General features: G+C 54.4%; 2 protein-coding genes across 3 annotated transcripts in view; both read right to left on the reverse strand.

Moving 5' to 3' along the window:
• Nucleotides 1–8,348, reverse strand: part of CCDC30 (coiled-coil domain containing 30) — a 38,228-nt gene extending 29,880 nt beyond the window's left edge. The window contains exons 1-4 of one of the 2 annotated variants that reach the window (XM_085558993.1): nucleotides 8,303–8,348; nucleotides 7,552–7,719; nucleotides 6,585–6,705; nucleotides 397–572 (exon numbers count right to left, since the gene is read on the reverse strand). In XM_085558993.1, the coding sequence (XP_085415119.1) occupies nucleotides 397–572; nucleotides 6,585–6,705; nucleotides 7,552–7,719; nucleotides 8,303–8,326 (489 nt within the window). In that variant the 5' untranslated portion in view covers nucleotides 8,327–8,348. Of the gene's footprint in view, nucleotides 1–396; nucleotides 573–6,584; nucleotides 6,706–7,551; nucleotides 7,720–8,302 lie in introns of those variants that run through there. The other variant, XM_085558994.1, reaches the window with a different exon arrangement.
• Nucleotides 8,349–11,068: 2,720 nt separating this feature from the next.
• Nucleotides 11,069–15,328, reverse strand: PPCS (phosphopantothenoylcysteine synthetase). Its single transcript, XM_021537844.4, has 3 exons — nucleotides 14,797–15,328; nucleotides 13,211–13,314; nucleotides 11,069–11,699 (listed from the first exon to the last, which is right to left on the reverse strand). Exons 1-3 carry the CDS (start codon nucleotides 15,311–15,313, stop codon nucleotides 11,376–11,378), a joined length of 945 nt encoding a protein of 314 aa, XP_021393519.1. The 5' UTR covers nucleotides 15,314–15,328; the 3' UTR covers nucleotides 11,069–11,375.

Genomic DNA, 15,328 nt, shown 5'->3' on the forward strand with positions numbered 1-15,328 from the left:
GATTGGAAGGACCTTGAAGTTCACCTAATTCCACCCCCTGCCAGGGGCAGGGACACCTTCCACTATCCCAGGCTGCTCCAATCCCAACCTGGCCTTGGATGTTTCCAGGGAAGGGGCAGCCACAGCTTCTCTGGGCACCCTGTGCCAGGGTCTCACCATCCTCACAGCCAGGAATTCCTTCCCAATATCTAATCTAGACATATTCTGCCAGTTTGAAACCCTTGTCCTGTCCTGGCATTCCAGACTCTCGCAAATATTCCATCTTTCTTGTAATTCTTTCAAGCGTTTCAGACCCAAGACTCCACAGTGGCCTTAGAGACAGGAGAAACAATTTTCATTACAGAAATATCCCAAAAATATTCCTTTCCTGCAGGCAGAGCCAAGGAACAGGAGTACCTGGAGCCCATCAATCACGCTGTGGGATTCCAGCTGCCGGGCTGCCACTTCCAGCTTTTCCAGCAGCGCCGCCCGCTCCACCAGGAAATATGCAACCTGTTCACTGGCAGCACTGCAGGAGATCTGGGATAAACCTTCCTGCTCCAGCATCTCCTCCACTTCCTTCAGCTGGGTTTCTGCAAGGCAAGGCAAGGCTTGGTGTCAGCAGAGGAGGAACAAAGGGCAGGGTTTCCTGGAGATCTGTCCCTCTCAACTTTCTCGCTGCAACAGCCCCATTTCCCTTGGAGCCCAACAGCTCCTCAAGTCTCTCCTGCTTCCCACTTCCCTCACTGCCTCCCATTCCCTGCTATCCATTATCTCAGCCTTATTCCCTCTCTCACAAGGTTTCTATTCACATACAGAACCTGCTCCCCCCAGGCAGAGTTCTCCCAAACTGGTTTATCCTCAGCCCCTTCACCCCCAAGTACAGCTTGGTAAAAACTAAACACCAGATTAAACAGATACTGAGAGAACCAGAGAATCATTAAGGTTGAAAAGACTTCCAAGATCATCAGTTCCAACCCTCAGATCATCAAGTCCAACCTTGGAGAGAAATCAAACAGATGGACACGAAGATGTTTTCTTTGGCAGGAGACACACAAAATGCCAGATCACTCCTAGAGAGCATCACTGTTTTCCCAAGGAATGTGTAGGAAGGAGGCAGATCTGAACCCCTTTAAGAATTAAACTGCCATTGCTTCAATATTTATTCAAAAATTATAGCCAGGAAGACTCTGTACTGGGAAAAACTTCCAGACTCAAGAGTCTCTAAGGCAGAAAGGTGACAACACAACTTGCAGGAGTCAGTTTATGGCTGGGCACTGTTGTGTTTGTGCAACCAACAGTTTTTATTTAAAAAGACCCCCTGGTTGGTGTGGTTGGAATTTACCTGCCAGGAGAAAATGAGGAACCTTTGGTGTCTGGCATGATGAGGGCAGCAACTCCTGCATTGGATCCAGCAGCTTGTGGAGCTAGGGAAGGCTTTTCAAACACTCCCTGTGTAATTCATATTAAAACCAAAACCAACAGACCAAATTTCTAGCCCAAACCAGATTATAAAGGCTTCCAAGTGTTGTAAGATGGGAAGTGCAGGGAGCTGTATAGAGGTAGGAGGAATATTCACACTCTTTCCCTGCTCAGGGATCTAGAGCTGGACAGCAGAGGTGCAGCAGAGCAAATACTCCTGAGACACAGGACATGCAGAGCCCTGGGCCAGCCTGTCCCTCGCTCTCATGCACTGGTTTAACAGAGGACCCAGCACAACCACACCCCGAGGCTCTGATCGATGCCATGTTTCCACTGTGTGCTTCACAGCCGGCTCCATCCAGCCCTGTGGATGGAAAACACCCTGAGGTTCCCCAGGCGTCTTCCCCGGGGAGACAAAGCACAGCCTGCTCAGTGCAGGGTCAAACAGGGCTCCCCAGCAGCTCCCTGCTGCAGCACAGCAAACAAGGCAGGCTGCAGCATCAAAACTGCTCCTTGTGCCTGGGGAAGAGCCCACGGATCACACTGAACTGAATCCCTGTCGGAATCTGAGCTATTGATGATTCTGAGATTGTAAAAGTCTCTGTCTGTCAGCCCCGCTGCCAAAGCAGAAGCCATAACTGGTCTGTGCTGGTTTCCAGGTTGTTTATTCTGTTTATCTCTCACATGTTCTGCTGCCCTGCCCAGCTCTGTCCTGCAGGGCAGCGTGTGGGGCTCTGCCCTCAGTGGGATGTGACAAACATTAAATACCAGAAACTCCCTGGGCTGCATTTACAATAACGTGCCAATATCTGTCACCTACGTTGGACAGTGTGTCCCCAGCCTGAACCAACAGATGGGCATGAAGGGAGAAGAAGGAGAAAAAGGACAAGGCACACCCAATTTCCTCCATCTTGCCCCCTTTGGACCCCTAATCTAGAATCCTAAAATTTTACTTTTGCACCTGTGCCACACTTAATTATTACTGGTATCAAACACTCAGAGCTGGTAATTCATCCTGTAAGATTGAAAACTCTTTTCCATGGACAGAGATCACAGCCAGTGTCTCTGGGGGCTCTGTCCAGGGGGGTTCCTGACCCCTGCCAGGGTCCCAGACCTGCCAGGGCAGCCAGAGGGAAGCTCTGGATTCCCACAGATCCCCACCTGCCTGGCAGCTTCGTCCCATGGTTTTGCCAAATCCCAGCTAAAATGAACAGAAACTGCTCTGGTTATGCCCCCTGTGCCCTGAACCACCTTTACCTGCCAGTGCCCCCCTTGTCCCCAGCCTGCAATGCAGGATCAAGTGGTATCATTTTAGATCCCAGATATATTCCAGAGGCTGGAGAGGAAAAAGGATTTGTGATGACAAGGGGGGTCTGCCCACACAGCACAGGTTACCTGTGAGTAAACCCCACTGACTCCTTACAAACCCCTTCCCTCCCTCATCCAGTGCTTGGGAAAAGCCAACCACTGCCTCAGGCACTGTCACACAACAGCTCTACTAGCATCTCCCACCTCTGTCCATGCTTGTTTGGAAGCAAATTTTATATTAATATTTGTATTTTCCTACCCCAGGAATACTCTGAGAAACAGCAGCCACCTCACCCCACCACAGCCCTACATCCTCCAGCCCTGCTGGGTGTGTTTAACCTGCCCAGCTGTTACAACAAACAAGCTCACACCATGACTGTGTCTTCTTTTTATTCCACTTTTCAATAAATCCAGGCAGCTCCTGCAGCACTGTGTTTCACTGCCAGTTGTTTCTCAGAAAGGCTTTTGGGAGCACCATTGATCTGCCCTCCAACAACACCCAGTGCATTCAGCGAGAGCATCAGAAGCGGATCAGGAGCTGCCTGGAGGGAAGGAAAAATGTCACTCTGGGCAGAGGTATCAGATGAGGTGACACTCAGCTCGATGGTCCAGCATCAACCAGCCTTGGCTGCTCCCTGTAGGAATGGGCAGGGATGGGCAGGAAGCAAATGTGCAAGCAGAGATTTACTTTTCATCTTCAAAAACTGCTCAGTGTCAGTCACCAGCAGTAATTATCCTCAGGGTCTAAAGGAGGGCTGGAGAGACTTTGACCAAGGGCCTGGAGTGCCAGAACAAGGGGGAATGGCTTCCCACTGACATATGGTAGGGTTAGATGGAATACTGGGAGGAATTTCTTGGCTGTGAGGGTGGTGAGGGCCTGGCACGGGGTGCTCAGAGAAGCTGTGGCTGCCCATTCCCTGGAAGTGTCAAGGCCAGGTTGGATGGGGCTTGGAGCAACGTGGGATAGTGGAAGGTGTTCCTGCCCATGGCAGGGGTGGAATGGGATGAGCTTAAGATCCCTTCCAACCCAACCCATTCCATAGTTACATGATTTGATGAAACAGCTTTTAGCATATCAAATTGCTCTAAGTGATCTCAGACCAAGCAGAGTTTCTGATTTGTCTGCCTGCTGTGGGGAGTGTGCTCAGACCCAAGAGCTCACACAGGGGCATCTGGGCTCCTTTCCCCAGCTCTCAGCTCAGGTGTGTCAGCACAGATCCTGTCCTCCCCCTGCACCATTCACAGCTCAGGCTCCTCCTCTGTATCACTGGCTTGACCCAGCCACTGCCCCCAGCTGCCCCTTCCCATTCTCCTTTCAGTGCTTCCAAAAGCTACCAACCACCATCCTGTCCTCTTGCCTTGCCCACATTCTTAACAATCCCAGCAGACCATGGTGTGTCTTTCCACAAGCTCCTTCTCCAGCCCAAGCTGCTGGATCATCCTCTGCCTGCTGAGACACCTGAGTGTCCTGCAAAAATAACAGGGGGGGCAACACCTGGAGCACAAACCCTGAGGGAGCTGGGGGGCTCAGCCTGGAGAAAAGGAGGCTCGGGGGGACCTTGTGGCTCTGCACAGCTCCTGACAGGAGAGGGCAGCCAGTTGGGATAGGCTTTTCTCCCAGGGAACAGGGACAGAACAAAGAAATGGCCTCAAGCTGTGCCAGGAGAGGTTCAAGCTGGACATTCATTGAAGGGCTGGTCAGGCACTGGCACAGCTGCCCAGAGAAGCAGTAGAGTTACCATTCCTGGCATTGTTCAAAAAACCTGTGGATGTTTGAACATCAGGGCACTTGGGGTGGGCCTGACAGTGCTGGGGGAATGGTTGGGTTTGATGATCCTAGAGGGCTTTTCCAACCTAAACACTGCCAAGGTTCCAAGAACTCTGATGAAAAGCAGAGGCCTGGGGAACAGACACAGGGATGCAGCACAGAACCTGCAGCAGGGACACATGAGAGACCTGGAGCAGGCCAGCAAAGGCTCTGGGATTGTGCAGCATCTCCAGAACAGGCACATCCAGCCACTCCATACTAGAGATGGCCGGGGGGGGTTTTATTTTATGAGGAGGCTGATATAGAACCATGGAACCACAAAATATCTTGAGCTGAAAGAGACCCACAAGGATCATCCAGTCCAACACTTAACCTGGCACAGATACCCCAACAATCCCACCCTGGGCATCCCTGGGAGCATTGTCCAAAGGCTCCTGAAGCTCTGGGGAGTCTGGGCAGTGTCCAGCACCCTCGAGGGGAAGAATCTGTTCCTGACACCCAACCTAACCCTCCCCTGGCACAGCTCCAGCCATTCCCTCAGGTCCTTTCCTTGGTCCCAGAGTGCAAAGATAAAATTCTCCTCCAGAGGAGCTGCAGCCTGGGATGAGCTCTGCCCCCAGCTCACCCTCAGCCTCCTCTGCTCCAGCTGAACAAACCTGGCTAAAAGGACCAGTCACTCAATAAAGTGCTCTACAAGAACCCAAAATATCTCAGCGCTGGCACCTTTCCCTGCAGGTGACAGCCCGCAGTGAGCAGGGCTTCCAGATTCTTAAATTATCCACACACATCCCAGGATAGCAGCCAATGCCAGCAGTGAGTCAGCAACAAGTCCTGAACCTCAAAATCTGAGTGATATCCCAAAAAAATCCCTCCAGAAACACTCTACACTGGGAAACACTGGATGGCAACCAGCCATCCCTCCCAGATACACCGAGATCCATGGACAAGGATCTCAGCTTCCATTCCAGGGGAAATCATTGCTCAACAGCCTCAGGGACCCCTAAGAAATGGAGAAATCCCAGGGGAGCAGATCCAGCAGGATGAAATCACGGCATTCCAGCTTTGGGGACATTCTGTCTGTCTCCTGCCACCTTGTGGGAAGGGAGAGAACCAGGAACGGAGTTTTCTGCCACAGCCAGACTCCCAGGAGCTCATTGTTCATTTTAACCTTTGTAAGCAGCCTTTTCACCACAAACCACGGCTTTAAGTGCCCAGAGAAATCAAATTTTTATGTAAATCCATCTTTGGAAAGTCACACCACCAGATGTGCTCCCTGAAAACCCAACCAGTGCTCAAAATTTCCCCCAAACTCCTGCATTTACTGCCCCAAAGCCTGAATCACAAAGAAACTTTAAGTTGTGCCATCACCCCAAATTTTATCTTAAGACCAGGACAATACAGCATACTAAAGGAGTTAATGGTGACATGGGCTATGAGCACCACTGCAAGTGCAACACAAGACTGAAGAAAATCAAGAATTAAACCTAGCAAAAGTGACCCTAGAGTTAGAAAATAAATTATTTCAAGTTAAGTAAGTGAAATAATTTGTTTAAACAAAATTACCGAAGCCCTGAGGGGCCCTGAGCAACCTGGTCTAATGGAAAGTCTTCCTACCCATGGCTGGGGGTAGAATTGGACGAGCTTCAAGGTCTCTTCCAACCAAAACCATCCTGGAATTCCGTGACAATGAGCACCCAAGTTTTGAATCATCAGAACAAACAATTCCTGTCCCCGATATTGTTTGAAAAAACGTGGGGCTTGTGTAGACCAAAGCCAAGAGCAAATTCACTGGCTTGGTGGGAGCAACAGATAATTTAGAGCTGGAAACCAAAGAGCACCATCAGTTCTGGTCTTCAAACAGCCCCTGGAAGATGCTACGTGAAGAAGCTGCCAAAATCCCTGAATAAAGGCAGTAAAAGCAGGCAAGAACCTCTAAATCAATTATAAATCTGTTTGAACAGCTCGTTAACACTTTAAGAAACTTCTCAAGCAACCACTGAGAACTGCAAAAAAAAAACAAACTCTGCTCAGCTCTCCCAGAAGTTTTCCAGACCCAAACACCTTCCAGTGCATTCCCAGGGCCCCCATTCCAGAGGGAAAGGATTACCCTGCTGCAGCTGGAGCTGTGCCAGCTCCAACCTGAGCTGCTCATTCTCCTTCTCATACTCAGAGGCAATGGCATCCCGCTCCTCTGTCAGGCTACGGACGTGGCCCACGTAGCTTTCCACCTGGAATAAAGAAAACCCTGCTATTCCCATGTCTGCTGGTGCTTCCAGTGATCCAGCAGCCTAAAAAACTTCTCCACCCCATCATGTTTACAGGATAACCTCAAATATTTGCAGGACAATACGCTTTATGCCTTTGGAACACCTGGGAATGGTAAAACCTTGAGTGGGAGGTGGTGCAGCTATGGAGGTGCTGGGCTCACCAGGTGCTTTTTGATGGTCAGAATGAGGAATGGGGATATAAATCCCAAGTTCCCAAGGGCACAGCACGGCAATGACACTCCTGAAGCTGCTGCTGCACAGAGGGGGGATCAGGGGAGACAGGCCTGGGTGGGTTAACCCCGGGGGTATTCCAGAAGCACTGAGGTTGGAAAAGGCTCCCAAGTGTCCAACCTGAGACAAAACTCTTATCTTGTCACCAGAGCACAGCACTGAGTGTCACATCCTGTTGGTCTTTGGACACCTGCAGGGATGGGAACACCATCACTGCGCTGGTCAGCTCCTACCAATGCCTGACAACTTTTTACAATGAAGAAACTTCTCATGTCCAACCTGAATCTCCCCAGGCACAGCTTGAGGCCATTCACTCTCCTTCTGTCCCTGTTCCCTGGGGGCAGAGCCCGGCCTGGGGCTGTCCCCTCCTGTCAGGAGCAGTGCAGAGCCACAGGGTCCCTCCTGAGCCTCCTTTTCTCCAGGCTGAGCCCCTTTCCTGCTCCCCCGGCTGCTCCTGGCACTCCAGCCCCGTTCCCTTCCCAGGATGGGCAGCAGCCGGTCCCGCTCCCCGGTCCTGCTCCCCGGTCCCGCTCCCCGGTCCCACTCCCGGTCCCTCTCCCGCTCCCCGGCCCTTACGTCTCTCATGTCCTGGGCTCGCCGCCGCTCCAGCTCGCCCAGCCGGGTCTCCGCTCGCCACAGGAGCCGCCAGGCCAGAGCCAGCTGCTCCTCGGCCGGGGCGGCGGGGTCGGCGCCCTCCGCCCGCAGCCAGCGCTGGACGGTGGCCGCCGGCACCGGGGACTCCGCCTGCGGGCACCGGAGCAGCCGTGAGACACCGCGGGGACCGGCCGATCCCGGGAAACCGCCGGCCCGACACCCCGAAACACCCCCGAGCCCCGCTGGGCTGGTCCCGGGGTACAACCGGCCCCGACGCCGGTCCCGGACACCCACCGGGGCGGAACCGACACCCACCGGGGCGGAACCGGGCACCCACCGGGGCTGATCCGGACACCCACCGGGGCGGAACCGACACCCAGCGGGTCGGTCCCGGACACCCACCGGGGCTGATCCGGACACCCACCGGGGCGGAACCGACACCCACCGGGGCTGACACGGACACCCACCGGGCTAGAACCGGGCACCCACCGGGCTAGAACCGGACACCCACAGGGGCGGTCCCGGACACCCACCGGGGAGAAACCGACACCCACCGGGGGTGACCCGGACACCCACTGGGGCTGACCCGGACACCTGACCCAGGCACCCCCCGGGCCGGTCCCGGACACCCCCGGGCCGGTCCCGGACACCCACATGGGCGGTCCCGGACACCCACCGGGGCTGACCCGGACACCTGACCCGGACACCCCCCGGGCCGGTCCCGGACACCCACCGGGGCGGCGGCGGCCGCGTCCATGCGGCGGGTCGGAGCCCGGCGCCATGGCAACAGGCCACGCCCCCTCTGCGGCCGCGCCCCCACAGCCCTGATGCTGATTGGCCGTTTGAGGCCACGCCCCTGTTGCGTCACGAGCGGGCGGGTTCCCGCGCCACGCCCCCTCCCCGCTCAGTGCCGCCCCCTGGCGGCCGGGAGCGGGCGCAGCGCCGCGCCCCCAGGGTCATTCCGGGGTCACCGAGTTTTCCCAATTTCCTTCTAAAGGCCAGGAGAAACTGCTGGAGCTGGAGGGGAGGAGGGCAAGTACATGGAACCAAGCCTAGAGAAGAGAAATCTGTAGGGAGAGCATGGAGACAATGCCAGTTCCTACAAGGGACTCCAAGAGAGCTGGAGATGGACTTTGGATGAGGACATGGGAGTGCCAGGACAAGATAGGAGTTTCCCACTGCCAGAGGGCAGGGTTAGGTGGGATATTGGAAGAAATTCTTCCCTGTGAGGTGGGAGGCCCTGGCATGGGCTGCCCAGAGAAGCTGTGGCCACCCCATCCCTGGAAGTGTTCCAGGACAGGTTGGACAGGGCTTGGAGCAACCTCAGCCAGTGGAAGGTGGAATGAGATGAGCTTTAAAGCCCCTGGAGACCCAAAGATGACTCCATGAGATTGAGGAACTGAAGAGTTAAGTAGGTCCACCCTGCAGAAGCAGCTCACTGGCTGAAGACACTTCACAAGGGGATGGCAGAGAAAGGAGACCGGGACATAGAGAAGAGGTACATGGCAGAGTCCAGTGAGGACCTTCCACTGAGCCCTCTGAGATCCTCAGTAAGCAATGGACAGACCCTGGACTTGCAGCAGCCACTTCCAACTTAGGAACCACAGCCAGCATTCCCAGAGTGCTGGTGCCCAAACCCTGCCAGGGTGGGACTCTGCAGGGCTTGGTTTAACCTCCCAGCTGGAACAGGCACATCCCTGAGGTGGGATGGGGGTGGCTGTGGCTCAGTTCCAGCCCAGGGAATCTCCCCAGCCAGCACTTCACAAACAGGGGCAGATACAACGCTGGAAGCCCACTGTGTGTTCTCAAGTCCAATGAAACCCCAAGACTCTCTGCTCCTCAAAAAGCTCAGATTATTCCTCACCTTCCCAACCATCTCTGAGAAATTCCAGGACACTCTGAAGACAGTGTTGGTAGCATTTCTCCCAACCCTTGTCCCAACACTCCTGCAAGGGCATGTTCACCTTACACAAATTTTTCTATTCTCATCCCTGCTGGCCCATCCAAACTAACACAAGAGAAATCCCAGACTCAACATTCCCACCAATTACATACTGGGAGATGAAGACAGGCAATTCTTGGAGCTTCTTCACCTTCTTTATTAGTCCTGGCCACAGGTAAGTTGTGTGTTCCTTCTCCTGACTCAGTTACCAGCTGGATCTCTCCCCTCCTGACCAACCTGGATTTCTCCCATCCCTGATGGCATCCACTGATCCCATCCCCATGCTCTTTCCTTGCTCTTCTGGCTTTATTTTCCTTCTCTGCTGAGCACCCCTCACCTTCAGAGGACTGGATATTACAAAATCACTGCTGCCTCCTGAACACTCGATGGTCTTGCCTCTGGAAATGTTTCCAGCATTCCCATGTGCTGCTGTCCTTTCCCAGATCCCAGTGAATTTATATTGAAGACAACCCGTGAGCAGATACACAGTGGTCAGCAGGAGAGCTGCCCTTAAGTTTCTTGCAGGCATGAGGAACACACCCTTTGAAGTTGATAACTGTTCAAAGAGGGTTTAGATAAAACCAGGAACATTCCAGTTCTAAATCCACACAGCCAAGAGGAAGCTTCCCCTTCCAGGGTCAATCACTGCCACCCCTTCTGCTGTCAGAGAATCATGGAATCACTAAGTCTGGAAAAGCCCTCCAAGATCATTGAGTCCAACCATTCCCCCAGCACTGCCATGTTTACCCTAAACCCTGTTCCCAGGTGCCACATCCACACTTGTTTTTGAATACTTCAAGGGATGGGGACTCCACCACTGTCCTGCACAGCTTGTGCCAATACTTGAACACATTTCTATGAACTATTTTCCCAATATCCAACCTTGAACCTCCCCTGGCACATCCTGAGGCTGTTTCCTCATCCTCTCCCTTGCTCCCTGAGAGCAAACCCCAATCATTCCTGCCTGTCCCCTCCTGTCAGGGAGTTGTACAGAGCCACAAAGTCCCCCTTGAGCCTCCTTTTCTCCAGGTGAAGCCCCTTTTCCAGCTCCCTCAGCTGCTCCTGTGCTCCAAACCCTTCCTTCCCTTCCAGGACACCACCCCCCCCTCAGTGCCCACTCCCCTTCTCCAACCCTGGATCCATCCCCTGTGGTCTGTGCCAAATGTGGCCTTGCCTTTGTTTACAGAGCTCTGCAGTGACCCTTGAGCCTTGTTTGGTGAGAGTTGCCCAAACCCTGCCTTGAAAACTTTCTGGAAATGGAATATGAAGCAAAGCAACCTTCAAATACCTGGGATGGAAGGAAAACATTTGTAAAGATGCTTTAGGGATGCTGCTGCAGCACCTAAAATGTAGGAATGTGGGATCTCTCCCAGGATGTCTCCTGGCACAAGAGTTGCTTCCCCAAAGTTGCTGTCACCTCATTTTCCTTTTTGCTACCCTGGTTTCACCATCCACTCTCAACACCAGAGATTCCCCACTCCAGTCATAAAACCAGCACATCCTGCCTGTGAAGCCCCATTCCTTCCTCCTGCCATTCTCAAAGAAAATTCAAAGAGGGAGATTCAAGGAATTCTTTATATACAGAGACCTTCACCATTTCTCATCCTCCCAGTTCTCCCAGCCCACGGAACAGAAGCTTCTTTCCTCCTTTAGACACCAGGACAAATATCCTTTGGGATGGTTTCACTTCCATGTATTTCTCTTTTACAAAGCTGCAACAGCCACGGCTGAGCTGTATAGAAGTGACAGAGTGTTGGACAGCCCTCCTGAGTGCTCTGTGGGGTTGGTTTATCTACCTGGACAGGCACTGCTCCAGTCCTGCTCCCTCTGCAGCACCATTCCCTTATCTCCTCCCAGCTGCTCCTCAGCCTTTTCTCTCTATAAAGGCCGTGTGCTGGCCCTGCAGGTAACTCACAATCTTCTCCTCTATTTCCATGCCTTGTGCTATTTCCTCGTCAGACAGGGATAAGGGAGTCTGTGAGTCCCTGGTGACAATGATGACAGAGGTTCTCCGGGATTCCAGGACATTGGCCACCACCACCTGGTGCCGGTATTTCTCCAGAGCCTGACGAGATTTTTCCAGGAGGATCTGGGGATTTGTCTCCAGTTTGAAGGAAATCACAAAGGCTTCAGGAGCCCACTCTCTGACCAGGGGTGACAGCATTTTTGGCACCATCTTCATTGTGATCTGCAGTGGGGAAAGATAAAAAGAAAAAAAATCAATAAAAACATTACAGGGAGTTTTAATAAGAGATGGGATGGGAAAGAGGGAAAATCCAGCTTTGTTTCATATTCCATTTGCACCAGGAAGTTTTTCAAGGCAGTGTTTGAGCAGCTCTCACCAAACAAGATTCAAATGACACTAAATTGAAATTAAATGATCCATGTGGTGCTCACAGTCAAGGGGTTCTGAGGCCAGGCCACAGGAACTCTGCATTGCCAGAGCTAACCACACTGGGGGAATATAAACATGAGGAGAGAAGATTAAAAACAGCCTTATAACTGCATAAATCTAAGTGTTCACCTCTCCAGAGTTTGGGTGGTTTATCCCATCTTCACCTTTCCTTCTATCAACTCCTTAACATGCATGAGGCATAAAAGTGCTAAAGCATGGAGAAAAACAGTAGGAGACTGTGTTCTCCAGCTTCCCAACCTCTGGATCCATCACTGGGAATCAGGCCAGGTCTCATTTTTCCAATGCTAACATTAAAGAATGACGCCCAGCAACTTCTCAGAAAGTAATTAATTTTAAAAAATTGGTATTTGTTATATAAAGACTTCCAGAGCCACCTGCTCCCATTGCTGAGAGGGACCTCAGTGCTGCAGTGTTGTTCTGTCATTCGTACAAGCAAGATGGATCCCAGAGTCATGGAATGGCTTGGGGTTGGGAGGGACCTGAAATCCCATCTCATTCCAGCCCCTGCCATGGGCAGGGACACCTTCCACCACCCCAGGCTGCTCCAAGCCCTGTCCAACCTGGACCTGGACACCCCCACGGATGGGGCAGCCACAGCTTCTCTGGACACCCTGTGCCAGGGCCTCACCACCCTCACAGGGAAGAATTTCTTCCCAATATCCAATCTAAATCCATTCAGTCAGTATGAAACCATTCACCCCTAGTTGTAGCACTCCAGGCCATTCTCCAAAGCCTCTCTCCAGACAAAATACAACTCAAGTACTCCAGCAACTATTCTTGGAGCACTTCAGTTCTCTGAGACCCACCCTCTCCTCACATCCATGGAAGCATGGGCAACTTTAAAGGACAAAGCCAAAAAAGCAGGAGGAACCTCAGGGGGCCCTCTTCATGTGCCACACCACAACTGCAGACATGTTGAAGCTGCTCCATATCAGACAGAGCAGCACTGACCTCCCTGCAGATAACCCATGGGACCCCTCACCCCTTCATCCCACCTAAAAATAAACCCAGATCAAAGGAGAGCAGGGCTGATCCTGCCCTGCCCTCTTATCTGGGCCCCTCAGTGCAAGATAAGAATAAAACAATGCAGCTCCAGGATTTCCACGGGGTTCTGTTCCTGTGGGATCTCACCCTCCCATTCCCTCTGACAACACACACGAGCTGCTGCTTTGCAGCTTTCCCAGGTTTTCTCCACAGCCAGTTCTCAGGAGAAGGACCCTGGGAGCAAGGAGGGGATGGCTGAGGGGGGTGGCAGAGGGGACCATGCCCAGGGGAGGACTCACCTGCAAGGGCCCCTCCGAGGACTGGATCTTGTGCTCCGGCATCTCGGAGACCGGGATGTAGAAATCCGACACGGCGGCTGCCAGGTAGAACATGACACTGGAGCCTGTGGGAACACAACTGCTCAGCTGCTGTCCCCCACTGCCATGGCCTGTCCCTGTCACCCCGGAGCCAGCTGAGCTGCCACCCACACACACACACCAGCAGAGCCCAGGGATCCCATCAGGGATCATCCCAGCACAATCCTGAGCAGGGCAGCACTGACCCCCACCCTGGGGTCTGTCTCGTCCTCTCCTCCCAAGCCCCAACAGCCTCCAGGGACAGCCCATACCCTAACATTGCCCTCAAGCAAGAAGGTCCCCTTGTCCCCTCACACCAGAGCCCCACAGGTCCCAGGATCACCTCATACCTGAGCCCTGAGGCCACCATGAGAAGGTTGTATCATCCATCCCATGCCAAGAACCCCTCGACCTTTCTCGCATAACCATCACACCCCCTTGCTCCTGGTCTGTCTGTCCCCTCACACTGGAGACCCCCATGAGAGCCTCATCCTTTTTCATCCTCAACCTTCACACAGGACCATCCTGTCCCCTCACACTGGAGACCTCCATGAGGGTCTCATCCTTCCTCATCCTCAACCTTCACACAGGACCATCCTGCTCCCTCACACTTGAGACCCCCATGAGAGCCTGATGCTTCCTCATGCTCAACTTCACACAGGACCATCCTGTCCCCATCACACTGGAGACCCCCATGAGGGTCTCATCCTTCCTCACCCTTCCTCACCCTCAGCCTTCACACAGGACCATCCTGTCCCCTCACACTGGAGACCCCCATGAGAGCCTCAACCTTCATCCTCAAAGTTCGCAGAGGATCATCCTGCTCCCTCACACTTGAGACCCCCATGAGAGCCTCACCCTTCCTCACCCTCAGCCTTCACACAGGACCACCCTTCTCCCTCACACTGGAGACCCCCATGAGAGCCTCAGCCTTCACACAGGACCATCCTGTCCCCTCACAGTAGAGACATCCACGAGAGATTCATCCTTCCTCATCCTCAACCTTCACACAGGACCACCCTGCTCCCTCACACTGAAGACCCCCATGAGAGCCTCATCCCTTTTCATCCTCAGCCTTCACACAGGACCATCCTGTCCCCTCACACTGGAGACCCCCATGAAAGTCTCAACCTTCATCCTCAAAGCTCGCAGAGGATCATCCTGCTCCCTCACACTTGAGACCCCCATGAGAGCCTCATCCTTCATCCTCTACCTTGACACAGGACCATCCTGTACCCTCACACTGGAGACCCCCTTGACAGCCTCACCCTTCCTCACCCTCAGCCTTCACACAGGACCATCCTGTCCCCTCACACTGGAGACCCCCATGAGAGCCTCACCCTTCCTCATGCTCAACTTCACACAGGACCATCCTGCCCCCTCACACTGGAGACCTCCATGAGGGTCTCATCCTTCCCCACCCTTCCTCACCCTCAGCCTTCACACGGGACCATCCCGTCCCCTCACACTGGACACACCCCCGGGGGGCTCCATCCCCCCCGTCCCCTCACGGCCGGGCCCCGCCGTACCGAGGGGCGCCAGGGCTCTGGCGGCCGCGCGCAGCAGCGCCAGGTACTCGCCCAGCGCGGTGAACTCGATGGCGAGCAGCGCGCCCGCCTCGGCGGCGCGGCGGTACTCGCGGAGCGCGGGCAGCAGCGCGGGCAGCGCGGCGGGGGCGGCGGCCACGCCGGGCGGCGGGCCCGGCGTGAGGCGGAGCGCGTCGAGCAGCGCGGGCCCGTGCGGCGGCAGGGCGCGGGCCCAGGGGAAGGCGGAGCGGGCGCGGTGCAGGAAGCACACGGCGTAGCCCGCCCGCACCAGCCGCTCGGCCGAGGCGGCCCCGCGCCGGCCGCTGCTGAAGTTCTCCAGGAAGCGCACGGCGCGCGCCTCCAGCGGCACCTGCGTCCCGCCCGAGGTCACCAGCGCCACGCGCCGCCCGCGGGCCGCCTGCTCCGCCGCCCAGGCCCGCACCCGGCCCTCGGTCTCCGCCGCAGCCGCGTCCTCGCTGTCCTTCTCCTCCTCCTTCTCCTCCTCCTTCGCCGCCGCCATGGCCGGGACGGAAAT

Source organism: Lonchura striata, chromosome 21 (genome assembly GCF_050655825.1).
Source record: "Lonchura striata isolate lonStrDom1 chromosome 21, ASM5065582v1, whole genome shotgun sequence".
Classification (NCBI taxonomy): domain Eukaryota; kingdom Metazoa; phylum Chordata; class Aves; order Passeriformes; family Estrildidae; genus Lonchura; species Lonchura striata.